Source organism: Sorex fumeus, unplaced genomic scaffold (genome assembly GCF_029834395.1).
Source record: "Sorex fumeus unplaced genomic scaffold, SorFum_2.1 ptg000233l, whole genome shotgun sequence".
NCBI lineage: Eukaryota > Metazoa > Chordata > Mammalia > Eulipotyphla > Soricidae > Sorex > Sorex fumeus.
In genome coordinates, this window is record NW_026606290.1 from 2,576,122 (window position 1) to 2,603,455 (window position 27,334).

A 27,334-nucleotide genomic window follows, 5' to 3' on the forward strand; every position below is an offset into this window, starting at 1 on the left:
CCCCAGCTCTCAGGTGGCCACCTCCACTGCCAGCTGGTCCAGGTCCTCTGTCTCCCGGGGCCCCTGTTCGGTGAACTCGCTGCTCAGCCGCCACACCCGCACCATGCCCTGCGCATCACCTGCGGCCAGGAGCTGCGTCTGCTGACAGTTGAACTCCAGACAGTACACCGGGCTTCCATCCGAGGTCTGCTTGATGGAAACTGTGGGCTTCTGGGAGCTTTTCTGGAGATCAAACAGCTGCACCTCACCTTTGGGGGAGAGAGGGTTTAGGAGGGTCTCGGTGCCCTGGTAAGGAAGGGGCCCTACCTTCCTGGTAAGCCCCTACCTTCCCCGGAGGCGGCTGCGAACACCAGGGGGCGCACAGGGGACCAGCGCACCCCGAACAGGTACTTGTGGGTCAGCTGCAGGGAGGTCAGCGGCTGCGCCTGCAGCATGGAGTAGAGGTGCACGTGGCCGTCGGTGCCCGCGCTCAGGAAGAGATTCCTAGAACGGCGGCGGAGGGTGAAGGCTGGGCGGAGGCGCCGGGCCCCCACGATCGCCCCGCGGCCGGGTGGGGCCGGGCCCTACCTGTGGAAGGGCGAGCAGCTCACGGAGTACACGGGGCCGCCGTGCGGGGAGAAGGTGAACTGGGCGGGCGCGCGCAGCGGCACGGAGCTGGGCGCGCGCGTGAGGGCCGCCTCCTCGGCTGCCAGGGAGCACTTGAGCGGGAAGCCGCCCTCCGTGCCCAGGACGAAGAGGCTGGGGTCGAAGCTGGAGAAGGCGGCCGCCGTGGCGCCCACCTCCGTCTCTCCGCGATGAGGCTGGGGAGGACGGGTGGGTGCTCAGCGCGTGCGGGCGGCGGGGCGCGCGCGGGGGGCCCTGCACCCGCACCCCTACCTTCTTGAGCTTGGTGTTGCGCGGCAGCTGCTGCACCACCAGCGCGAAGCCGGCCACGAGCTGCAGCTGCCCGGGCGCCGCGCCTTGCCACAGCAGCACTTTGCCGTCCGTGGCCACGCTCAGCACCTGGAAGCGGTGGCTGGGCCGGGGCTCCGGGAGCCAGAGCACCTGCGAGGAGGGGACAGCTGGCGCAGGCGGCCCACCCCACCCCACCCCACCCCCTCCTGCTCCGGGGCAGTCAGGACAGCGGAGAGCCGGGCCCCTGCCTCCAGGCTCCCGGCCGGGCGCATCCTAAGGATTCCCGCCCGTGACCATCCCCCACGGTCAGCACCGCGGTGACATGGCATGCGACAGAACCCCACTCCCCTCCCACCGCCGCTGACCTGGTACACGGGGTCTGTGTGCGTGTCGTCTGTCAGGCCTGTGCGCCACAGCAGCGGGTCCTCCGGGCGGCTCATGTCCCACACAAGCACCTCACCGTTGTACAGGCCACCTGCGGGCCCCACCCACAAAGCGTCCTGCTGCCACAGCCCAGTAGGGCCCAAACCCCACCTCCCTCCTGCAGGCCCCAAGCCAGGCCCTGCTCTCACAAGGCCCCTCCCACAGCAGGCCCCACCCTCACAAGGCCCCACCCCCACGGCAAGCTCCACCTTCGCAAGGCCCCGCCCCTACAACAGGCTCCACCCTCACACAGGTCCCGCCCTCACAGCAAGCTCCACCCTCAAAAGGCCCCACCCCCACAACAGGCTCCACCCTCACAAGGCCCCGCCCCACAACAGGCTCCACCCCCACTGCAGGCCCCACCCCACCGCAGGCTCCACCCTCACACAGGTCCCGCCCCAGTAAGCCCCGCCTCTACATCAGGCCCCACTCCACGGCAGGCCCTTCCCCCCGCAGACCCAGTCCCTGTAGCCGACCCAGCAGCAGGCTCCAACCTCACATCAGGCCCCAACCCTGAAGTCAATCCCGCCCACGGAAGGCCCCACCCCTCGCAGAAGCTCCCCAAAAAACGCACCTGCAATGTGGGCGGGCTGCGTGGGGTGGAAGGCCAGACACATGACGGCGCTGGACACCTCCACTACGGCCGATGGCTGCCGAGGGTTCAGGCCACGACGGTCGAGGTTCCAGGCACACACGAAAGACTTCAGCGTGCTCCAGTCCCCGTCATCCAGCCTGCAGGAGCCACACCTGAGCCCAGCTGCCTCTCTTTCACAGGGTGTTGGCCCCCCACCCCAGCACAGGTCTGTCCCCTCACCTTCACCCACCCTAGCACCTAAGGGCATCCCTTCTCTAGAAAGGGACTGACAGGAGCCATGCAAGGGTGAGGCCATGTGGGCAGGTGGAACTGAGGGAGTAAGCCCGCCTCCTTCTCCTGCCAGCCAATGCCAACCCCGTGCCACCCTTCACTCACCGCCCATAGGCACATGCCACCACGGAGCCGGTGGTGTTCCAGGAGACGCTGGTTACATGCAGGCCCTGGGTCTGGGCTAGGGGATAGCCCAGAGTGTGCAGGCAGGTCACCTGCAACACACACCATGCCCATCCCTGAGCACACTCTCAGCTCCTGATGCCTACCCACCCCGTCCATGGGTAGCCGGAGGGAAGCTGAGAACCCTCCTCCTGGGCAGGGAGGTAGAGGGCACAGGGGCTGTAACAGGGTGCATGTTTTGATGGCTTGCGCTCAATCATGGCTCTGTACGGCCCCCCAGCATGGCCAACTGTAACCCAGGGACCCCCAAACTGCCAGGGGAGCCCGAGTAGTCTCTGTCACCACGTCATGGGGCCCAGCACCGAATAATCAGCCCGGTCGCTAAGTACCACTTAGGAAACCCAGAAATCAGGGGCCAGAGCCATAGTACAGTGGAAAGGGTGTTTGCCTTACAGGGGCAGCCTGGGTTCGATCCGCGGCATCCCACAGGGTCCCCTGAGCACCACCAGGAGAAATCCCTAAGTGCAAAGCCAGGAGTAACCCCTGAGCAACATCGGGTGTGGCCCCGATAGCGTCATCCCAACATCCCAGGAAAACATAGCTGAGAGCCAGGAGGGCCTTGAGGCAGAAGAGCAAGTCCTGAGCACTGCAGGGTGCACTTCCAGGCTGTGATCCCCAGGGCCGCTCACTGGAGCCAAAACAAAGCAGTTTGGGCTTTTCCTGGCTCCATGCAGGCTGGGGGCAGGGCAGAGGCAGGAGCCTCCAGGAGGAGCAAGACTCTCCCCGTGAGGGTGAGGCCCCTGACAAGCTGCTCCGTGAAGCTCCACAGCAGAGAGTGACCTCCAGCCACCCAGAGCCGGGCACGCCCAGTCACCACGGCAACGAGCCATGGGCGGGGCTGGGGGAAACGGGGCAGAATAAAAAATAAAAAAGTGGTGGCCAGACTGTGTGCTGACCCCAGCAGCCATCCCAGGAAGGGAGCCTCTGGCCCGGCTGATCAGGCGTGTCCCTGGCATCCTGAACACTGTGTGGGAGACGCACCCCCAAAAAGCAATGCAAGGCAGCGTCAGGATGGTGATAAGGTGATGGCATGGAGGACCCCAGTGACTCAATACCACCACCCAAGGAAGGCACAGGGGCCCCAGCCTGGCTCAGTGACCACGGTCCCAGTGGGAGTCCCCAGGGTTCCCATGGGCCCCCTTCTAGGCTCCATGGGCCAGTGCAGGTCAGCACTGTGGGTGAGAGGGCAGTCAGGGCTTTTGGGGTGACACTGGGAACTCAGCTGCAGAGGGGGGCAGAGGCTTCGTGGTCTGTGCATCAGCCTGGTGGGGGACAGCGGGGAACAGGGCGTTGGTGTGCAGCACAGCCTCCGGGCGCAGTGCTGGGAGACAGTGCAGCCTGCCCTGAAGTGAAGTGAGCCAGGGAGGGCCGGGGTCCGCAGGGGGCAGACCAGTGAGGTCCCCGCCCCCACAGGGGTGGATAGGCCCTAACACTAGACACGGGGCGCCCAGCCGCCAGGGCAGTGGAACAGAGGGAGGGGCTGACGGTGCAGCCCCAGGGGCCAACTCCAGACTGGTCCCCAGGGCAGACTTGGGGGCTGCTCTCCAGAAACCCTCTCTCCCACCTCTGGCACGGATCGGGGGGGCTAGAACCGGGCAAGCAACAGAGGAGGTGGGGCGAGGACTCGCGACCTCTGAACCCCCTTCACGCCATTCCTGCAGGAGCAGCTAGGTACGAGGACACCAGGCCAGGAGCGGCGTCACAGCTGAGCTCGGGCACGCAGAGGCACCAAGGCAGGGGGCTGGACAGACCAGGCAGGCCCAGGGGCCAGCACTGCCCAAACAGCTGCCCCCAAGGAAGCAAGGGCTGTACAGCAGTTCTGGGGGACAGAGTGGAGGGCACAGGGCAAGCCTGACCACTCCTGTGGCTCTGGATCAGGGGACTTCGGTCCTGGTCTCCAGCTCCCCACCTCTGCAGTGGAGGGAACACTGTCCCGAGCAGGACGGCAGGGACAATCTGGGGACCTGCCTTATTCTGGGGGTCTACCAAGCCATGATCAGGGGCCCCTTCCAGGATCCTCAGCTACCAAGTCACAGTTCAGGGCTCGGCCAGAGGATGAGGTGCTGCTGCTCAGGCCCTGGGGTGCAGGGGGACGAGGCCACACCCAGTAGTGCAGGGGACCTCCGGGGCTGCACCCACCCAGCCACACTGAGGGATCAGGTGGTGCCGTGGATGGAACCGGGGTCAGGCTCGTGCAAGGCAAGGCGCTAACACCCCGCATTGTCTCCCCGGCCCTAGGAAACTTTCCGAGGCTCCGCTCAGAACCTGGCGAGAGAAGAGGAGGTGACCGCTGTGCCCCTCCCGGGCATTCTCTTCCTGGGACCCCGCCTGGGGCTGAGGCAGGGGGCACCGCCTGCTCCCTACCGTCTGCTGTGGCTCGCTCCAGTTCACCTCAAAGCCGTCAAAGGCGTGGCTCTGCCAGTTCCGGTTCAGCTCCCGGGTCACCAGGGGCTCTACCCTGCGCAGGAAGGCCGCCAGCCGCGGGCCCTCATGCCAGGACACGGGCAGTGCACCAAGGGGCGCGGGGACCTCGGTCTGCACCGCAGCATCCGTGAGCTTCCGGCTCTGCACCGCCGCCTCAGCCGTGGCGATGCTGGCTGTCTGGCAGCTTTTCTGGGGACAGAGACAGGAACAAAGTGGTCACAGGTTGAACAAGACACCGGGGTGAGGGGCTAGAGTGATAGCATAGCGAGTGGGGCGTTTGCTTTGTACACGGCAGACCTGGGTTCGGTTCCCAGCATCCCATATGGTCCCCTGGGCACCGCCAGGAGTAACCCCTGTGCATCGCCGGGTGTGACCCAAAAAAAGAAAAAAAAAAGTAATCCAAACAGACTGCTCACCAGGCAGGTCACCTGCCAGCCCCGCCCCTCGTAATGGCCACGCCCCTCTCTGACCACGCCCCTTCTCTAACTCGGCCCTCCCAGCTGTTCCTCAGGCTTACCGGCCTCAGTTCTCATCGGGTTTGTCCCTTTCCTAGGCTGGCCTTGCACGTGGCTGAGGGAGGTTTGATCCCTAGGCATCCCCCGAATCCCGCCAGGAGTACTCAGCACAGAGTTAGGAGTAAGTGCTGTGCTCCAGTGGGTATGGCTCCAAAGCCACAAAATAAAACAAAAATAATGAAGTTTTACATTTAAAACTTCAATTAAGAGGTGATTGTGGGATTGTGGGTGAATGTGGAACCTTCTGGAAGCCACAATGCTAACAGCTTCTAGTTAATGTACACTGTCCCTAAGGCTCCCTCCAAATCAGCAAATCAGCTTATCCCTACTGTCCCCCGTGAAGCAAACCTGTCTTCTCTTTTGGGGACGTCTGGTGCAGCCCACTTGGGGGCGCTCAGGAGCTCATCCTGGCCGCGCTAGAGGGACCTGTGTGGTGGCAGGAATCAGACTGGGGTGATCAAAGCAGCCGCTCGCAAAGCCAGTGCCTTACCTCTGCCCTATCCCCCAGGAATTCTATTTTCAGATCACTAACGTGGGCACCAAACACCCAGAAGGTAAGTGGCTCGCCCAAGGAAACACGGGGACCAGGGTCCTCTGAAGGAGCTTGAACCCCAACAGGCCGCCTGCCTTGGGGTGCTCTCCCGCACAACCTCCGGGGGCCCTGCCTGAGCACATGACTCGGGACAGGGCTATTGTAGGAGGCTTGAGTGATTCTCCCTCCTGTGGGCTCATCAGGGAAGTGAAAGCAAAACCAGGCTGGGACGGGGCTCGTCACACCACAGACCCCAGCCCACAGGAACGTGATGTCACCTTGCCACCGTGAGGACAGCTGCTCTGAAACCCACCGACACAGGGGGGCAGAGAGGGGCCTGCACACAGGGGACTTGCATGCAGGAGCCCCAAGACCTGCAGCGGGTCCTGGGCAACAACGTCCAAAACGTCCAAACCAAGGTCACCAGGCTCCAGCCCAGGACTGCGGAGCCTCAGGAACTGAGCAGAGCGGGAAGGGGAGCAGGATCAGGAAGCAGAGCCCCCCCCCCCCCCCAATCTCTGCACTGCAGAGTTCCTGGTGAGGGAAACAGGCCAGGGAGGCCGGAGCAAAACCTGAGCGCCCCACAAGGGCCCTTTTCTCCCAGAGTCACCGCATCAGCACTTGACTGCAGACTGGCCCTGGACACTGATGTCCTTCCCTGGCATCACCCCGGCAGCCATGGTGGCCCCTAAGAACGCTGGCCCCCACCAGCCAAGAAACGGCCCAGCTCCACCACTGATGCCCAGAAGAACATGCTGATGCCGTTTTCACAGGTAGACTGGCCCGGTGGCCAGCATTGGGGCACTCCCCGAATGGGCCAGGATGAATTCCCCCTTTTGCCACCAAATTGTTCCAGATCTACAGTTCCTGGACCACGAGGCTGCAAGTGCATAAGTGGCAACACTCCAGAATTTCTTAGGACTGGCAGCAGGCCTGATGGGAACTGACGCAGAAACCCGGCGAGCTGTGCATAGGTAACGCAAGGCTCCTGGAAGCATCTCAGAGGATGTTAGTGCGCAAGGTGACAATGATCACAGAGTGACTCCAGGTGATCTAAGCTTTGATAATTCCCTGTGCCTTCGTTTTGTAACCAAAAAAAAAAGAAGTAGTTTTGTTTTGCCTGCAAGGAGGCAGACTGGGGTGGTGGGTGGGAAATTGGAGATGCTGGTTGGAGGGAAAGGCACACGGGTGCTGGGATGAGGGTGGGAACACTGAATGGCTGAAACAATTCCACTATAAGCAACTTGCTAAATCACAGTTATAAAAAAAATTAATAAAAATAAGGAAACTCTATCACTGTCACTGTCCTCCCGTTGCTCATTGATTTGCTCAAGCGGGCCCAGTAACATCTCCATTGTGACAATTGTTACTGTGTTTGGCATATCGAATACTTCACGGGGAGCTTGCCAGGCTTTGCCGAGAGGGCGAGATATTCTCGGTAGCTTGCTGGGGTCTCCGAGAAGGGCGGAGGAATCGAACCCAGGTCGGCCATGTTGGCTGTGTGCAAGGCAAATGCCCTACCCGCTATGCTATCGCTCCAGCCCAAAGAAGCACTGTCACTGTCACTGTCCTCCCGTTGTTCATCGATTTGCTCGAGCGGGCCCAGTAACATCTCCATCTTGAGACTTGTTGTTACTGTGTTTGGCATATTGAATATGTCACGGGGAGCTTGCCAGGCTTTGCCGTGTGGGCGACATACTCTCGGTAGCTTGCCGGGCTCTCTGAGAGGGGTGGAAGAATCGAACCTGGCTCAGCCAGGCCGGTCACGCTCAAGGTGAACGCCCTACCCGCTGTGCTATTGCTCCCTCGCCTATGGGGGGAAAAAAGAATGCTGGGCCCAAAGCTCTCTGGGATACAGCCCCTACACCGACACACACACATACACACTCACTTGAGAAGGCTCAGAGCTGAGCGTCTGCCCTGCAGTCCAGGCTGTGGAGTGGATTCCCAGCACCAGCCACATGCCGAGTGCCAGCCCCATGGGTTACTACCGACAATGCCGTGTGATTTCCAGGACAGGTAGCCATGGCGGGAGCACCACAAATTACGGTGCAAGCCACAATATGGGTGTGAGCACCACAATCACGGTGCGAGCACCATATGGGTGTGAGCACCACGGTCAGATGTAAGCACTGCAACGTGCACAGCACAGTGGTCACAGGGTGTGAGCAGGGCACGGGGTGGCCGCTCTCTCTCACCTCTCCACAGCCCCCCTGAGAGAACGTGGGGAGCCCGGCTGCTGCCTTGGTGGCCCCCGCTCTGGTGGGTGTCCTGCCTGGGAGGTCCCCCATCCCGGTGACAGAGCTGGGTGGCAGTAGCTTCCCCCCACCCCTCCCCACCCCAACAGGTCAGCTGGTACTGAAGGACACCCCACAGACAGGGCCCACCTGCCCCTCTGTGTCACCCCTTCTCGGGGGCTCGGGGAGGGCGCTAGAGTGGCTCCTCCTGGCACTGCCCCGGGGCACTCGGCTTCTCCCTTCCTCACACCCAGGTCTCAGGCTGTGCTCGCCCTGGGGCAGGAGTGGCTAGTGAAGGGGGGCAGTGGGCAAGCACAGGCACCCCTGCACCGGCCAGGCTCCCAGAGCTCCAGAAACCCCAAGAATCAAGGGCCGCTGCCCTCCTTGAGTTGTGACTGGCACCAAGACTCGAGTGGCACTTCAATCTGTTCGGGGCGAGGGCGCTGTGAGGGGTGCACGGGACTCCGCATACAAAGCCTGTGCTCTTGGCCAGAGATAGCCTACAAGGGAGGGGCTGGCCTTCCTCACTCAGGTTCCATCCCTGGCACCCCCAAACGGTCCCCCAAGCCCACCAGGAGTATTGCCGAGCACTGTCAGGCGTGACCCAAAATCTAAAATTAATTAATTAATTAAAAGCCCCGCATGGCAAAACCTGGCAAGCTCCGATATGCCAAAAGCAGTAACAAGTCTCACAATGGAGACGTTACTGGTGCCCGCTTGAGAAAATCCATGAACAGGAGGACAGTGCTACCAGTGCTACAGTTGTTTTTCTTTTTTTTTTTTTTTTTTTTGCTTTTGCTTTTTGGGTCACACCTGGTGATGCACAGGGGTTACTCCTGGCTCATGCACTCAGGAATTATTCCTGGTGGGGTACTCAGGGGACCATATGGAATGCTGGAAATCAAACCTGGGTCGGCCACGAGCAAGGCAAACGTCCTACCAGCCGTACTATCGCTCCAGCCCCCATACAGTGCTTAATTAAAAGCACGAGCTCAGCCTTTAAGCTCTGTCCCAAACCTGGCTTTTCTTTTTTTTTGAGATGCTGATGCCGGAGCCTCAGATGCTCAAACCTCCACTGCAGAGCCAGCAACCAGGCTCCCTTCATCCCTTCACAGGTGACTTGGAAACAGTAGAGGGAGCTGAGGCCTGAGTCCAAGCAACGCCTGCTGGAGCTGAAGGAAAAGGGTAAAATACCCTGAGTTCCCCTCAGCCAACCGGCCCGGCTCCCGCGGCGGCCGCCGGCCCGTCCGAGCGCCCCGGGGCCGGCAGAGGGCGCCACACGCCCCGGCGCCCGCGGGAGGGACGCGCCAGGGGGAGGCGCCACGTTTAAGGCCGAGCCGGAGGGAGCACGAGGCGGGCGGGGAGCGCGGGAGGGGCGCGGGGGAGACCCGGGGGGTCTGCAGGGCTGGGTCCCGGTGCCGTGGGGAGCGGCGTTTGCACCGTGCCGGCTGCCCCCACGCGCAGAACGCGCCCGACAGGCCCCGACGCGGGGGCGGGAGGCCGGGGCGGCGCCGGTGACCTTGGGGGGCTTCCGGGGAGACCCGAGTCGCATCTCCTACTGATGAAGGCAGCACGGCTGGAGGGAGAGCACCGAGAACCACATTTCTTGGTCACCAAGGCCTTCCGGGCTCAGCCAAGCCGGGGGCCTGGGAGCTGAGGCCAGGTGGGGGTAGTGTCCACTCAGTGCACCCCCCCACTTCCTGGCCCTGCGTGTGGCACACTCAGGTTCCATCCGGGGCACCCCATATGGGCCCCAAGCCCACCAGGAGGATCCCTGGGCACGGAGTAAGCCCCGAGCAGCGCCAGGTGTGCCCCAAAATTTAAAATAAATAAATCAATAAAAAGCACGTGCTCAGCTGGAGCCTGGATCTGCAAAGCCTCAGATTTCTGCCCCTGCAAGAAATCCACGCGGACCCACAGGCAGCACAACACACACGGGGTGACCAGCCCAGCCCCTAGAATCTGTCTGCTCAGACCCAAGCCAGGATCCAAGATAAGTCAGGCCCCAGATCATCCCATTCAAATTCCATCTCTGGGGGCCAGAGCGATAGCACAGCCGGGAGGGTGTTTGCCTTGCACGCGGCAGACCCGGGTTCGATCCCCGGCATCCCATATGGTTCCCTGAGAACCGCCAGGAGTAATTCCTGAGTGCAGAGCCAGGAGTAACCCCTATGCATCGCTGGGTGTGACCCAAAAAAAGCAAAAAATAAATAAATAAGAAAGAAAGAAAAGGGGAAAAAAGAAACTTCAAATTTGAAAAAAAATTTCAAATTCCATCGCTGCCTTGCTTGAGGCCAACCCCAGTGTGGCCACCAAGCACTGAGCCAGGAGTAGCCCTGAGTACTGCCACGAGTGGCCCCAAAACACAACACACTGAAAGATCCCTCCCTAAAATGAACGCACAGGGGCTGGAGCGATTGGACGGTGGGCAGGGCGCCTGCCTTGCACTGGGGACCCGCGTCCCCAGCATCACATACGGTCCCCCTGAGCCCAGGCAGGAGGGACCCCGGAGCTCAGAGCTAGGAGTAAGCCCTGAGTACCACCGGGTGTGGCCTCCCTCAAAAAAGTCTTCAACACAGTGCCACATAGAATGTTAGCTAAATACACATGACAGTGCTTATTAATGAGAAAAATGGAAAATCTAGCATTTAATTTTAATAAGTTAATTAATTATGGGGCTTGGGGCTGGAGCAATAGTACAGCAAGTGGGGCACTTGCCTTCCATGGAGTTGACCCAGGTTTGAGCCCTGGTCCCCTGAGTGCAGAGTCAGAGGTCAGCCCTGAGCGTCACCAGGTGTGACCCAAAAGCAAACAAGCAAACAAAATTAACAGGGCTGAAGAGACAGTAGTGGAGTACGTAAAAGAAAAGAAAAGAAAAGGAAAGGAAAGGAAAGGAAAGGGAAGGGAAGGGAAGGGAAGGAAAGGAAAGGAAAGGAAAGGAAAGGAAAGGAAAGGAAAGGAAAGGAAAGAAAAGAAAGAGTGAGGGAGGAAGGAGGAAAAAAATTAAAAATAGGAGCCAAAGTGATAGCACAGATTCAGGCATTCCTTTCTGCATGGCAATGCGGGCCGTGGCACCTCAGGGCACCTTCAGGAGCTATCCCTGAGCACAGAGCCTGGGGTAAGCCCTGAGAGCTGACAGGTGTGATCCCCAACAACAAAAACAAAAACAAAACAGGGCCTGAGGGATGGCACAGCAGGGAGGTCGTTTGCCTTGCAAGCAGAATCCTGGTTTGATTCTGACCATCCCATAGGGTTCCCCGAGCATCCCCACGAGTAATTCCTGAGTGCAGAGCCAGGAGTAGCCCCCCTCAGCATTGCCCCTTGAGAGCCCAGAAAGAAAACAACAATTTCCCAACTTTAGGAACTACTTAACTTTTGTATCTACTTGGAAATCAGATCATCACATTTTCTTGCCCTTGCAACATTATTCTTATCCTTTTTGTTTATGTTCTTGGACCATTTGCAGTGACAGGCAAATCTGGCCCCACCTCCTGCACCCACTCCAGCCTGCTGCGTGAATCTATCTCCAGCCTGCTAGCACCTGAGCAACCTCTCTTGCAGGCAGCCAGGAACTGCAGCCGAGAGAGAGTACAACAGGTAGACCGCCCTGAGCCGGCCAGGAGTGATCCCTGAGCACAGAACCAGAAGTAAGTCCTGAGCACACCAGGTATGGCCCACCGCCCCCACACACACACCCCACCAGCAAAAAAAGAAGCAAGGAACTCCTTCCACTGAACCATCCTCCCCAAAGGGCAGATTCGGCTCAGAAGCCCCTAGATGAAACAACTTGGGAAACCCACTCGTGTCCAGACAGAGCCACTGGTTCCCAGCCTGGAATTCTAAAATGTTTTGTCTAGGGGCCATCTTCCAGCAGTGCTCAAGGCAGACCCCCCGTGCTGTGCTCAGAGATCACTCCTGCTGGGGCTCCAGGGTATGAAACCAGGTTAGCTGCTAGCAAGCCAAGTGCCCAACCCACTGTCCTATCAGGAAGGAGTCTCTGCAGGCAAGGGCCCTTTTGAATATTTTGTTTGAAGGCTGGTGTGTGTGAATACTCCTGCATTTGCTTTCAATGGGGATGGTCAGTTAATGACAATAGCCACCAATAAATAGTCAGTTAATGACACAATAGCCACCGTTTTCACTTGGGGAGGACTTTGAAGCCAGAGCAAAGCCTGGCTGGAGTGTGACAGGCTGGCCCAGCCAAGGCCCCATCTTCTCTGGAGGGGAAAAGCAGCAGCCAATCCTGCTCTCCCTTCCCCCCACCCCAAGCAGCCAACATCTTCCAACCACCTTGCTGGACCTCCTTCCTCTCACTGGGTGCATCCTCCCCTGGTCAACCAGCCTCTCCAACCCCAGGGCCTTGACACCTGCCAGCAGCTCCAAAGGGAGATCCACTTGGCTACAGCCCCCGGTGCCTCTCCCTCCCCGAAATATCCCCAGCGCCTTTTCTTCCACATCACTACATCCACCTTCTAACACGCTCCATGCACTTGTGTCCTGCCTACACTGTTTCTCCTGCCTTGTCTAGAGTAAAGCCCCAGGAGGCCAAGGCTCGGCCCAGCTCCCAGCCAGCTCACATCAGGTCTTGCAAGCAGCCCGCTGGACCTGCAGCTCTGCACCAGCCCCTCGTCCTGTGCCTTTTTCACAAACAAAAGCTCTCTTGCAACCCTTCAACACGGGACCCCCATCAAATTCTCCAAATCCGTGCGAATCTTTCCAATTGTTTAAAATAATAATTATAATGCCCTTTAGTGGTTCTTCTGAGACGGGAGAGGGGGGAGTGGGATGAGAGACTCCAGGGCTTCACGTCTGCGGGCCTGCGGCGGCGATAGCACAGCAGGGAGGGCGCTGGCTTGCTTGCACGCGGCTGACCCGGGTTCGATCCCCGGCACCCCGCACAGTCCAACGTGCCCGCCAGGAGTCAGCCCTGCGCATTGCAGGGGGTGGCCCCCAAGACCAAAAAAAAATAAGAGAGATGTTCCCAGGGTTATTGTCTGCGACTGAGAGTAACCAAAAATAAAGTGGAGGGAGGGGGACGCCAGAACCAGGCCCGACGGCGCGCCGGCCCGAGCCTCCCGCCCGCGTCGCCCCGAGCCGGGCCGCGCCCTCACCGTCTCCCCGCGGATGCCCTGGGCGCCCCTCCACTGCGAGGGCACGGACGCCACGCCCAGGCTCTCATCCTGCAGCGGCCCGGGCCGCCCGGGGCCCTGGGCCCTCGCGGCCCCGCCTGTCGCCAGCGCTCTGCTCCCGCGCTTCCCGCCCCGCCGAAAGGCCCGGGCAGCGCGCGGGTTGCCAGGGAAACGGCCCCGCCTCCGGCGCCGGCGCACTGGCCGTGCGACCTTCGCCCCCGCGCCGACGGAGCGCAGGCCAGGAGCCGTGAGGCTGCCGGCGCCATTTTTCAATCGGGCATGGAGCTCCTCCCCCAGCGCCCAGAGAAAGAGAGAACTGAATTCTTTTCGGCGGGTGCCACCAGAACGACCACGTCGGGGCTCCTCAGCCTCCGAAAGGGCCTCGCTGGGGCACCTACGGCCGCTCCGGGAGGGGGACGGTGCGGAAGTGCGGCGGGCGCGCCCGCCTCAAAGATGGCGCCGCGCAGGCCTGGCGGGGCGGGGCCTGGAGGGGCGGGGCCGGGCGGGCCTGGGCGGGGCGGGGCGGGGCAGGCGGAGCGCGCGGCCCCTGGACCAACGCGGGCTGCGCCGCACCCCGGCCTGCTGCAAGCGGGCCTGTCCCTTTCCTTCTGCCCAAATCGGATGGTGATTTGCAGTGCGGATCCAGAGTGTTGAAGAGTTGCGAGGCCCTGAAAGGACCTACATAGGGAAATGCTTGCTGCCTTAGCGACAGCACGGCGCGGAGTGTGGGTGCCTGCCTGGCTCGCGGCTAAGCCGGGTTCTATCCCCAAGACCATCATGAGTGATTCCTGAACGCAGAGCCGGGAATAAGTCCTGAGCACCGCCAGGTGTAATACCACACACACACACACACACACACACACACACACACCCCACGGGAAAGAAGTAAATAAAAGGGCTTGCTAAATTTAAAAACCCAAATGTTCATATGGTCCCCTGAGCACCGCCAGGGGTGATTCCTGGGTGCAGAGCCAGGAGTAACCCCTGTGCATCGCCGGGTGTGACCCAAAAAGCCAAAAAAAAAAAAAACAAACAAATGTTGTGGCCAGAGCGATAGTTGAGCCGGTCAGACGCTTGCCTTGCAAGCTGCCGCCCCGGGTTCAATCATCGGCATCCCATGTGATCTCCTGAGCACTGCCAGGAGTCACATCTGTCTAAGCTCAAAGCCGCCTGAGCATCGCTAGGTGTGGAAAAGAAAAACAAATGTGGGAACCCGAGAGTTGGTAGAGCGGGTGGAGCACCTGCCCTGCACGCAGCCATCCAGGTTGCATCCTCAGCACTACACTAAGGTCCTCCACATTCAACCAGGGATTATCCCTGAGCACAGAACCAGGAGTAAGCCCTGAACAAAGACGCAAAAATAAAATAAATGGCATGGCAACAGTGGCTGTCTAAAGAGACCCAGAGGTGTCTTTCCTTCCTTCCTTCCTTCCTTCCTTCTTTCCTTCCTTCCTTCCTTCCTTTCTTCCTTTCTTTCTCTTTCCTTATTTCCTTCTTTCTGAAGCAAGACACTTTTTGTTTTTTGGGGACCACAGGGCATTATTCCTGCACCACTACTGGCAGCTCAGGGGACCACAGGGGCACCTGGAGTCAAACTTGGGTCGGCCACATGCAAGGCAAGTGCCCTATCCACTGTACTACCCATTCTGGTCCCAAAACCAGATAATTTTTTTCTGTGTTTGTTTTTTGCTTTCTTGGGTCACACCCAGCAATGCTCAGGGGTTACTCAAGACTCTGCACTCAGGAATTACTCCTGGCGGTGCTTGGGGAACCATATGAGATGCCAGGGATTAAACCCACGTGGGCCGCGGGCAAGGCAAATGCTCTACCCGCTGTGCTATCGCTTCAGCCCCAAAGCAAGATAATTTTTATTGACTGAAACTTGCTTACAAAGATCTGAAGGGAGAGCGTGGAAAGAAATGTTCAAGAGAACACAGGCTTCTATAAAGTGGAAAAAGAAAGCAAAGATACTTAGAGACAAGCAAGAGATATGTATTCAAAGAACACCAGCTTGAAAAGTGAATCTACTCCTTGATTTTAAGTCTAATAAAACCACAAGTCTTTGGAGCAGCAGCTATATCTCAACCACGGATGCAGATGGTTGAAGATGCACCTGCCCAGGGTGGACCCAGAAAAGCCCTGATCACATTTGCTAGCCCAAAGAGTGGCAGGGCCCCATGCCTGCTTCTGGGCCATTTGTAGTACTCCTGAAGCCTGGTCCTCCCTCAGGATGGGAGTGCATCTTCCTCAGGATGCCCCAGGGGCCCTTCAGTTCCTGGTCACTGAGTCCTCCTTAGCACCCCACTACAGAGGATGGATACGCTGAGCCATTTTGGGGAGGGGGAAGTAAATGCAAGAAAAAAATCCTCCCTGGGGAGGAAGGTGAGCCAAAGTGGACCTCTTAATCCTAGCAGAATTTCCAAACATTATCAAATATTTCCCAAACCACATACTCCAAAAGAGCCTCAGAGCTGCAGGAGGCCTGGAGTGGAGGCCTGTTCAGGGCTGCGCCACCCGCAGAGGCTTGAGACCTCAGAGCCTCTTTTCTCCTTGTGAAATGAGCCCAGCAGGGGACTGGACAGATACCACAGAAGGAAAAGTACTTGATCTGCACAAGATTGACCCAGCTTGGATCCTGGGCACTACAGATGCTTTCCTGAGCACCACCAGGAGTGACCCTTGATCTCAGAACCAGGAATAAACTCTATTTTTTTTTTTTTTTTGCTTTTTGGGTCACACCCAGCGATGCTCAGGAATTACTTCTGGCTCTGCACTCAGGAATTACTCCTGGAGGTGCTTGGGGGACCCTATGGGATGCCGGGGATTGAACCCTGGTCAGCCGTGTGTAAGGCAAACATCCTCCCTGCTGTACTATCACTCCAGCCCCAGGAATAAACTCTTAAGTACAGTCTTATGGGGCACAATAAAAAGGAGAGAAAGAAAGAAGGGGCCCTGTGAGACTAGAAGAAAAAGGGGGAGAAGGATGAGCCCAGATATTCCATTCACCACACCTGCACCTAAAGACCAGGCCGGCAAACACATCTCTGAAGGCATCCCAGGAACAGAGGGGAAGCAAAGGGAACGGCAGCCAGCCATAGAATGTTCCAGAACAACAGGGGGCTAGACTGAGCGGGAAGTCCCTGATAGCAGGTTCAGTCCCCAGCACCACACACAGATACAGGAGGAAAGCAGAGAGCAGCAGTGGAGAAAGCAACGGGCATGGTTCAGACACCAAGAACAGGAAGTGGGTGTGATGGTAAATCGGTAAAACCTAATTGGAGGGTAATTTGACCTTCCAGCTGCCTCCTCTTTCATCTGGAAACCCCATGTCTGGAAGGTTTTCCTGAGTCAACAGTTCAGATTGGCACGGCCTCTGAGTGAGCCCCAGGGTATTCAGCCTCACCTCCCAGGCCTGCCCTGCTGCCAGCCCCAAGTTCCGTGTGAAGGTGTGACCACACACGCGAGAAAGTAGAGGGCACACTGGGTACTTCTCCAGGGGACAGACTCCAGGTGACCAAGAAAAACATCCCTGGGGACCACTATCATCTTGCCTGAGCTAGTTAAGATGCCATGTGAGGGCTGAAGAGAAAGGACAGCCTGGAGGGCATTTGTCGTGCATGCAACCGACCTGGGTTGGATCCACCTGGGTTGGATCCCTGGCATCCCATAGGGTCCCCTGAGCACCACCAGGAGTGATTCCTAAGTGCAGAGCCAGGGGTAACCCCTGAGTCTAAAAGAAATAAAATAAAATAAAAGGTGGTCTGAGGACCGGAGAGACAGTACCGCAGGTAGGGCACTTGCTTTGCATACAACAGACCTGGGTTCAATCCCGGCATCCCATAGGGTGCCCTGAGCACCTCCAGGAGTAATCCCTGAGCACAGAGTCAGGAGTAACCCCTAAACATTGCTGGATGTGGCCACCTTCCTTCCCCTGCCAAAAAAAAAAATATGGCATGGGAACCTCTTGAGGGTGAATTACTGAATTTTACTGACTCTCTCCAGCCATGTATTCAGGAAGAATTCATGTTAGTAATAGATTTCTTTTTTGACTTTTTCTCCTGAAAAGAAAGTAATTGGAGACAGGGATTCAGGCTGTAGCTCAACTATGAAGCTCTTACTTCCTTTATCTGTAGGAGGCCCTGGATTCATTCTTTTGATGAGGTTGGGAGGCTAATGTTGGTGCCCAGAACTCCTGGGCTCAGTGCTCAGGACTCAGGGTTCCTTCTTGATGTTTAAAGGGCTCAGTCCTGGCAAGGATCTGGGCACCATATCGGTGCTGGAGATTGCACTCAGGGACTCCTGCATGTGAGGCAATGCCTTAACACCTGTACTATCTCTCCTTCAGCCTGTCCCTGGGTTCAATTCCTGACAACACACACACACGCACACGCACACGCACACACACACAGAGTCCACTTTTAGTGCAAAGACAGTTCAATGGGCTTGAACACATGCTTTGCATGCAAAAACTCAGGTTCTATCCCCATCACCAAAGACACCCCCCCAAGTGTGGGGAGTATGGTCCCAAAATACAAAGAAATTATTGGCAGAGTATAGCTTGGAAGCAGATCGCAGGCCTTGAATGGGTGAAATGCGGGGTTTTGAGTCCTGAGTCCTGGCACCACACAGTAAGACAGCACGGGCCTGAGAGAACACGTATTTTGAGGTGAACACATACTTTGCGTGCGGGGGGGGATGAGTCTCACCATGCATTTGGTCTCTAGAGTCACCCTTGAGTATAGGGCATAGGGCATAGGGCCCCCACCACCACCGCAAACCAAATACATTATAAGTAACTAAATAAATTTTTGTTGTCACCAATTATTATGTAGAATGTTCGCAGCCTGTTCTTCTCCATGAGGCACTGTTGGGTGAGGGTGATGGGTCCTTCCTTAGGCGTGAGTGTTCCTGACAGCCTAGGGATGAAGCAGGGCCGAAGCTGATGCCGGATGCAGGATGCTGATGCCGGGCCATCTAGTCACCAACAGAGGCTTCCTCTCCTTGTGGTGTTGGGAGTTTGCGGTGGCTTCCTTGGAGTGGGGGAGAGCCCCTGGGTGAATAGACTGAAGCTTTGCCCTTCTGGGGAATTGGGGGGTAGGGAAGAACCCCCCAGGGGCTAGTAACCTTGAATTGAGGTGAGAATGGGAGAGTTGGAAGGACAGGGGGATTTGTGGGGGCGGAAGAACAGGCAGAGGAGGAGCTAGTGGGATGATAGTACAGTAGGGTGGGCACTTACCTTGCACCTGGCATCCCACAGGGTGCCCCCATCCCTGTGCCCTCCACCCCTACCTGCCAGGAGTGAGTCCTGAGCACCACCAAGACCAGGTTTGGCCCCAAAATAAAAAGGAAACAAAAAACGAAGAGAAAAGAAGTGACAGGCTGGAGCGATAGCACCCGAGTTCGATTCCCAGCATCCCATAGGGTCCCTTGAGCACCGTCAGGAGTAATTCCTGAATGCATGAGCCAGGAGTGACCCCTGTGCATCGCCGGGTGTGACCCAAAAAGAAAAAAAAAGTGACCTGTGACTTGTCCCGCATTCTCCCCTTCCCCTAAGTGTCCATGGGCTAGCAGCATCACCCCTGTGCCTGGTCACTGGGCACCCTCTCTGTCCTCTGAACTTCAGGCTCCAATGCAGGTGCCCTGGCTCAGGGGACAGGATTCATCCAGGACTCACTGGGCTGAGGGGAATGAGCTTCCCACTTGCCACCCAGTCCGGCTCTCCACACTGTAATTCTGGGAGGTCTTTGTCGTCCTTGCCCTGTATGTGGGTCAGCTGCCTTCAGACCAAGCTCTGGGCTTGCTGGCAGGCAGTGAAGATGCAGGAAAGACTCCAGTCCTCTATGAATTGAGTTTTAGGAATACCCAGTTGATCTCCCTTTCTGGTAGGCTTCCTCACCTGGAATTTCCTGCTTCAGAATCTCAAATTCTTCCTAATCTCAATTTTTTTTGTAGGGGGGCAGGGATTGGGGCATACCTGGCAATGCTCAGGGCTTACTCCCGGCTCTGCGTTCTGCACTCTGCACCGAGCACCACCAGGAGTGACTCCTGAGCACAGAGCCAGGAGTAAGGGGCAGGAGCAATAGTACAGTGGAGAGGTCGCTTGCAGGCAGTTGATCCGGGTTCAATCCCCGGCAATCCATATGATCCCTTGACCTCCACCAGGAATGATCCCTGAGCACTGTCAGATGTGGCCCCCAAACCAACCCCCCTGGAAAAAAAAAAGGAGTAAATCTAAATCCCACCACCAAAGAAAATTCTGAACTGCTGGGAAGGGACCCAGGGCTTCCTGGAAGGCCCCTTGCCAAAGAAAAAGAAAAGAAGAAAACTAGGGCCTTGACATGCAACAGACCCAGGTTCAATCCCTGGAGCCACAGGCATCCCAAGCCCTTACGAGTGTACTCCAGCACAGAGCTGGGAGGGACCCCAGAGCACTCCCCAGCAAGGCCCCTGAACGAAAATAGGTAAATAAAACTTGTTTTTTACTTATTTATTTGTTGCTCTTTTTAATTAAAACTTTCTGGGGTGGGGGGTTGTTTGGGGACACATATGGCAGTGTTCAGGGCTTACTCCTGGCTCTGTGCTCAGGAATCATTCCTGGTGGGGCTTAGGGGCCCCTATGGGATGTCAGGGATAGATCCCTAGGTTGGTAGAATAAAAGGTAAGCACCCTACTTACTGTTCTATCACTCTGACCCCTATTTTTGGTTAATTCTTTTATTTTATTCATTTATTTATTTATGGAATTTGGGCCATACTCAAAGTTGCTTGCTCCTTGATAGGGCCCAAATTCCATACCCAGCAGGATGGAGCCCTCCCGGTGGGCACGGGACACCTATATGGTCCCTTGGAGCCCTGCTCAACCCATAGGTGAGGCATTTGCTCAGATGTGTGCCACGTGGGTTCAATCCCCAGCACCACAAGCCCAACCGGGAACGATCCCTGAGCACAGACCCAGGAGTAAGCAAGCTCTGAGCACTGCCAGGGGTGGCCCCCCCAAACAAAATAAAATAAAAGGGCAAGATTTTTTTCAATGTCTAGTGAAATCATTTTTATTTCAAGAAATTTATTTAAGAAATATGAGGAGAGAGAAAGAGATATGTGTCCGTGGATTTCTCCAGAGGGGAAGGAAGGACAAGAAAATTAAAGGTTTGTTGTTGGTTTTTTGTTTGGGGGCCACCCCTGGCTGTGTGCAGGCTTACTTCAGGCTCTGGGCTCAGAGATGGCTCCTGGCAGGCTTCAAGAACAGTTTGGGATGCGGGAAATCAAACCCGGGTCAGGGGGCTGGAGCAATAGCACAGCGGGTAGGGCATTTGCCTTGCACACGGCCAACGCAGGTTCGATTCCTAGCATCCCATATGGTCCCCTGAGCACCGCTAGGGGTAATTCCTGAGTGCAGAGCCAGGAGTAACCCCGGTGCATTTCCGGGTGTGACCCAAAAAGCAAAAAAATAAAATAAAAAAATAAACAAACAAACCCGGGTCAGCCGCAGGCAAGGAAAACACCCTTCCTGCACTATCGGCACTATCGCTCCAGCCCCAGGATAAGGAGTGTGTTTCTAACCCAGCACCAGAAAGCACTGAGGGCCTCTGAGCACAGGCGCAGCGACTGGTCTGTGGCTGGGAAAAGGAGGTCTGGGTGGGGTGGGAAATGGATCGTCAACAGTGGCACAATCCCTGCCCAGAGCAGCCTCCTAATTCTCCCTGATGGAGCCTGGATTTGGGGCTAGGAGGAGGGACCAAGTCCATCCCCCGTGGTCACCCGCTTCCATGGGGCCTTTGTTGGGGAGGAGGGCACATATTATTCTATCTCAGGTTGGTGTGAGAAAGGTTAAAATCCACTTACAACCTGGAGTGATAGCGCTGTGGCGCTGTGGGTAGGACATTTGCCTTGCTTGTTGGCAGACCTGGGTTTGATCCCTGGCACCCATTATGGCCCCCTTGAGCATTGCAGGAGTCAGCCCTGAGCATTGCCAGGCGTGCCTCCCAGTCAGAAAAAGTTAACATCCACTCACACTCAGGGGCTATAGCGATGGTTCAAATAGAAAGTTGAGGCTTCTCACGTGGGAGCCCCGGGCTCAGACCTCAGTACCACATGGTCCACTGAACATGCCAGGGGGGACGCTAGCATAGCTAGGTATGCCCAGAAAGGGGGTCAAAAGATCCAGTCATTTGGGCTGGAGCCATAGCACAGCGGGTAGGGCGGTTGCTTTGAACGCAGCCGACCCGGGTTCGATTCCCAGCATCCCATATGGTCCCCTGAGCACCACCAGGAGTTAGACCTGAGTTCAGAGCCAGGATAACCCCTGTGCATCACCAGGTGTGACCCAAAAAGCAAAACAAAACAAAACCCAAAAGATCCAGTCATTAGAATGGACTTCTGGAGCCAAGCAAGATGGGGAAAGAAGAGCTTCTTGGAAGAGGAAGAAAGGGACATCCCAGGGTGGTCCTGGCAGGAGACCTGAGCAGCAGTGCACACATGCACTCACTCAGTTATTCACTCACTCACACACTCAGTTATCCACTCACTCGGTTATCCACTCACACACACTCACTCAGTTATCCTCTCACCCACTCGCTCAGCTTGTGAGTCTCCCATACCTGCCTCAACTGGGAGAGAGAGCCACAATCCTGGCTCCTATGGTCCTGCCAACTTTGAAGGTACCTCTGGGACTGTAGAGGGAATACAGTGGTCAGACATCTACACTTGCATGTCATCTCTGATCCCCGAAGCTATGTACGATTCTTTGAGCACCAGGAGTGAACCTTGAACACGGAGCCCAGAGAAAACCCTGATTGTAGCCTGATTGTGGCCCCCAAAACAAAACAAAGCTTGGCAAGCTATCCATGACATATTCGATATGCCAAACACAGTAACAAGTCTAACAATGTTACTGGGCCCACTCCAGCAAATCCATGAACAATGGGAGGACAGTGACAGTGATAGTGACATGGGGCCATACCTAGCATTGCTCAGGACTTATTCCTGGTTCTGCGCTCAGGAATCATTCCTTTTTTTTTTTTATCATTTTTTTTTATTAGTGAAACACCATGAAGTACATTTATAGACTTATACATTTTTGTGCTTGGGTTTCAGTTATACAATGATCAAGTACCCATCCCTCCACCAGTGCCCATCCTCCCCCACCACGGGTCCTAGCATCCCTCCCACCCACCCCCACCCCCCACCCCCCCCATCCCACCCTGCCGCTGTGGCAGGGCATTCCCCCTTGTTCTCTCTCTCTTCTTTTGGGTACTGTGTTTTGCCAGAGAGGCATTGAGTGGCAATCATGTTTGGTCTATAGACTACTTTTAGCATGTCTCTCCCACCCTGGGAGGGTCTTCACAACACCCTTAATTTGGTGCTCTCTTCTCTATCTGAGCTTACAGGAATCATTCCTAGCATGCTCAGGAGACTATCTGGGATGCTGGGGACCAAACCCAGATTGCTTCCGTGCAAGGGTAGTGTTCAACCCGCTATTGTCCCAGCCCTAGATTTAAATATATATACATATATATACCTTTTTCTTGTTTCGGCCATACTTAGTAGTGACCAAGCATAAATAGCTCCCTGCTGCAGTGCTCAGAGGATCATACAGTATCAGGGATGGAACCAGGTTCATTCCCATGCAAGGTAAGCACACCTAACTCCTGTGCTATATCCTTCTAGCTGATCTTTCAAATTTTGTTTCATGTCTGGGCCAAACCTGGAATGCTCCTGGGTAACTCCTGACTCTGCAGTCAAGAATTCCTCCTGGTGGTGCTCAGGGGACCATCTAAGGTGCCAAGGATCAAACCCGAGCCGGCTGCATGCATGGCAAGAGGCCTGCCCCCGTATGTTATTCAGGTCCTCAATCTTTTTCAATTTTGGGTTTTCATTTTTGCTTTGTTTTGTTTTCTGCTTTTGGGGTCATACCCGCTGATGCACTGAGGAATCACTCCTGGGGAGGCGGCTGCTCATGGGGGCCATACAGGGTGCCAGGGATCACACTCAGGTTTGGCCAGTGCAAGGCAAGTGTCCCACCCACTCTAACTTTCTTGCCCCCTTATGTTTTAATTTTTGACTTCATGTGGGAGCCACACTGGTGCTGCTCAGGGTCTATTCCTACTTGCCGATTAAGGTTTTCTCCTGACAGTCCCTAAGAATCACACAGTGCCAGGGATCAAATCTGGGTCTCTTGCACGCAAAGCCTGTACTTTCGCCCATTGAGCTATATTTTGCACCCTTATAATCTGTTTTTTTTTAATTTTTTTTTATTTTTTTGGGTCACACCCGGCAATATACAGGAGTTACTCCTGGTCCATGCACTCAGGAACCTCTCCTGGTGGTGCTCGGGGGACCATATGGGATGCTGGGAATCGAACCCGGGTCAGCCGCATGCAAGGCAAACGCCCACCCGCTGTGCTATTGCTCCAGCCCCCAATCTGTTTTGTTTTTTTTTTTCCTTTTTTGGTATGTGGCTGGGTGGGAATAAGTTGGGACCACACTTTTGGTTCCTTCTGGGATGGCTGGGGGTGGGGGGGGGAGGAGGAGGCTCAGGCGCTATTCCTGGCTCTGTGCTTAGGAGTAATCCTTGGTAGTGCTGGGGGACCACATGCAAGGCACCCGCTTACCTTCTGTCCTGTCTCTCCAACCCCTTGCTGAAATAGATACAGGAGGTTTAGATGCAAAGCCCTCCACATCTCCTCCCTTTCTCTTCTCTCTCACTTTCTCTCATGTTTTTTTTTTTTTTTTTTTTTTTTTTTTTTTTGCTTTTTGGGTCACACCCACACCCGGTGATGCTCAGGGGTTACTCCTGGCTCATGCACTCAGGAATTGCTCCGGTGGTGCTCGGGGGACCATATGGGATGCTGGGAATCGAACCTGTGTTGGCCATGTTGGCTGCATGCAAGGCAAACGCCCTACCCGCTGTGCTATGGCTCCACCCCCCTCACATGTTTCTTTATTGTAACATTGTTGCAATAAAGCTGCAGTCCCATTCCCCGGCATCCTTCCAAGGCCCTAGAGGTGCACAGGCTAGGAGAAAGTGGATTAAAACAAGGCAACAAGTTAACTCTTATTTTATTTATTTATTTATTGCTTTTTGGGTCACACCCAGGGATGCACAGGAGATACTCCTGGTTCATGCACTCAGGAATTACTCCTGGCGGTGCTCGGGGGACATATGGGATGCTGGAAATTGAACCTAGGTCGGTTGCATGCAAGGCAAACGCCCTACCCACCCACTGTGCTATTGCTCCAGTCCCAGTTAACTTTTATTTTAAACTTCCATTTCCCTCCTTTTTTGTTTTCCTTTTGCTTTTTGGGTCACACCCAGCGAGCTCAGGGGTTACTCCTGGCTCTGCACTCAGGAATTACCTCTGGCAGTGCTTGGGGGACCATACCGGATGCTGAAGATTGAACCTGTGTCTGCCATGAAGCCCTCCCCGCTGTGAGCTTTCCATCCCTTTCATCCCCCAGTAGCCTGAAGACGTTGTAGTTCCTAAGCTTTTGCTTTTGGAACAATGTTGCAATAGGAGGGCCTAGTTCAAGACCTCTCACACTCAGCGGGGCATTATAGTAGAAATTCCTCGAAGGAGTGCTAGGTCAGGGACATATGCTTTCACTTTTGGTTCCTTCTGGGATGGCTGGAGGTGGAGAGGGCGGTGCTGGGCCCCTGGGCAGAGTTGCTTCCAGTTCAATGCTTCCTCCGGAGGCTGTTTCCGACTTCCGGATTGAAAAAAGAAACTAGAGAATCTCCAGGGAACTCGAAACTGGTTGGTCTAGGGAAGCCCCTGACGCTTTCCTCATTGGCTCATTCTTTGTCCTGGGAACCAATCCCGTGTAGCATTGCTTCAAAAGGGGTTGGCATTTGCGCCTCAGCTTCCAGAAACATCCCCCCCTTTGCTGATGCTCTAGAACTATATATATATATATATATATATATATATATATATATATCCATGTCCCTATCCCAAGGGGATTTTTCAAGGGGCCATAATGCAAGACTAGGGTGTCAAACAGTGGTTCAGGGAGGCCACAGGAAGGAAACATAGTCAACATAGTCTAAAAGATTTGGGAGGAACCAGAGCAAAAGTACATTGAGTAGGGTGTTTGCTTTGCAACAGGCTGACCGGGTTTTCCCCCTAGTATCCATATTTTCCCCTGAGCCTCACCAGGACTGATCCCTGCACACAGAGCTAGGAGTTGGCCCTGAGCACCATAGTGACCCAACCCCCCCTAAAATGAATTTTTTTTTCTTTTTGGGTCACACCCGGTGATGCACAAGGGTTACTCCTGGCTCTGCACTCAGGAATTACCCCTGGCAGTGCTCAGGGAACCATATGGGATGCTGGGAATCAAACCCGGGTTCGCCGCGTGCAAGGCAAACACCCTACCTGCTGTGCTATTGTTCCAGCCCCCTAAAATGAATTTTTTAATGTTTTAAAATATTTTGGGGCCTCACCCAGTGATGCTTTGGGGTTATTCTTGGCTCTGGACACAAGCACCACACTTGGAAGTGCACAGGGGACCATATGAGATGCCAGGGGTTGCACCACCATATGCAAGGCAGATACATTATCTGTTATACTATCTCGCGGGTCCCTTAAAAATAAAGTTTTAATTTTGGGGGCTGGTGCAGTGGGTAGGGTGCTTGTCTTGCACACGGCCAACTCAGGTTCAGTTCCCATATGGCCCCATGAGCACTGCAAGCCTCTAAGCATAACCAGATGTGGCTCCCAAACCAACAACAACAAAAAGATTTAATGTTTGTTATTCAAGCTGTTTTGAGCAATTTCTGGCATTAAAAAAAAAAGAGGGGCTGAGCATAACACAGCAGGTAGGGCGTTTGCCTTGCACGCAGCCAACCCGGGTTCAATTCCCAGCATCCCAAAGGGTCCCCTGAGGACCGCCAGGGGTAATTCCTGAGCGCAGAGCCAGGAGTAACCCCTGTACATCGCTGGGTGTGTCCCAAAAAGGAAAAAAAAAAAGAGTTGGGAAGACAGTCCAGTGGGTAGGGCACTGGCCTTGCCAGTTTTCTGGGTTCAATCCCCGTCATCCCATAGGGTCCCCTGAGCCCTATCATCAGTGCTCCTTGAGTGCAGAGCCAGGAGGAGCACTGTCAGATGTGCCCCCTGCTATAAAAAATAAAAAGAGAGAAAAATGGCCCCTGTACCCAAACTTTTAAAACTTTTTTTGGGGGGTGAAGAGGGAAGGTGTGACACACCTGACAGTGACATACCTCACTCAGGAGTGACCCTGGATGACCCAGGGCTGGCTGCACGCTCAGCACAGCCCCCACAACCCTCCTCCTCCCCCTACTGGACTAATCTCTTTGGTTCCTCCAGTGGAAACTTGTTTTTGGTTTTTAGTTTTTAGTTTTGGGGCCACACCATGTCATGCTCAGGGCTCACCATATGGTGCTCAGGGCTTACTCCTTGCTCAGGGGTAACACCAGCTGGGCTCAGTGGGTCAGTTACTTGCAAGTCAAATGCCCTACGTGCTGTTCTAAAGCTCTGGTGGCCACTTAGGAGGGGCCGTTCCCATGGACCTTTTTTTGGCTTTTTGGGTCACACCCAGCAGTGATCAAGGTTTACTCCTGGCTCTGCATTCAAGAATCACTCCTGGCAGGGCTGGGGAGTGAACTTGGCCACATGCAAGGCAAACACCCTTCCCGCTGTACTATCACTCTGGCCCTCCTATGGGACTTAAAACAAAGAGCTCAGGCCTAGATCAACAAGTTCAAATTGCAGGTGCCCGCATGTGCTGAACACGATCCTGAGAGCTCTGCTATTTGTGCCAGCGATGCTCAGGGGTCACTCCTGACTCTGCACTCAGGAATTACTGCTGGCGGTGCTCGGGGAACTATATGGGGTGCTGGGAATCAAACTTTGATGGGACACATGCTATGCAAATGCCCTTTCAACTGTGCTATCACTCCAGCCCCAGCTGTGGGGCTCTTTACCAACCTTGTTACTGCCAGCAACTTCTGTCCACACTGCAGTGACATGTCTAAATTCCATGGAAAGGCGTGTGAGCCCCACAGGAAGGGATGCGAACCCCCCGGGAATGGGTGTGAACTTCAAGGGAAGGAGTGTGAACCACAAGGGAAGGAGTGCGAACCCCACAGGAATGGGTGTGAACCCCAAGGGAAGG

At 55.8% G+C, this 27,334-nt stretch overlaps 1 protein-coding gene across 1 annotated transcript; it reads right to left on the reverse strand.

The window, feature by feature from the left end:
- Nucleotides 1-5: 5 nt before the first annotated feature.
- On the reverse strand, nucleotides 6-27,188 carry DYNC2I2 (dynein 2 intermediate chain 2). The gene is made up of 10 exons (XM_056108917.1): nucleotides 27,148-27,188; nucleotides 13,185-13,596; nucleotides 4,730-4,978; nucleotides 2,288-2,397; nucleotides 1,892-2,049; nucleotides 1,260-1,369; nucleotides 877-1,044; nucleotides 568-800; nucleotides 326-483; nucleotides 6-248 (listed from the first exon to the last, which is right to left on the reverse strand). The coding sequence occupies exons 1-10, from the start codon at nucleotides 27,186-27,188 to the stop codon at nucleotides 10-12; spliced, it is 1,878 nt and encodes a 625-aa protein (XP_055964892.1). The 3' UTR covers nucleotides 6-9.
- Nucleotides 27,189-27,334: the final 146 nt, after the last annotated feature.

Excerpts from the sequence above, each read along its gene's own strand:
- DYNC2I2 (XM_056108917.1), bottom strand. The coding sequence starts at position 27,188 with ATGTCACTGCAGTGTGGACAGAAGTTGCTGGCAGTAACAAG. Across the intron at positions 2,050-2,287 it reads GTGGCATGTGCCTATGGGCG|GCTGGATGACGGGGACTGGA; the intron begins GTGAGTGAAGGG and ends TGGCTCCTGCAG. Across the intron at positions 801-876 it reads GCAACACCAAGCTCAAGAAG|CCTCATCGCGGAGAGACGGA; the intron begins GTAGGGGTGCGG and ends CGTCCTCCCCAG.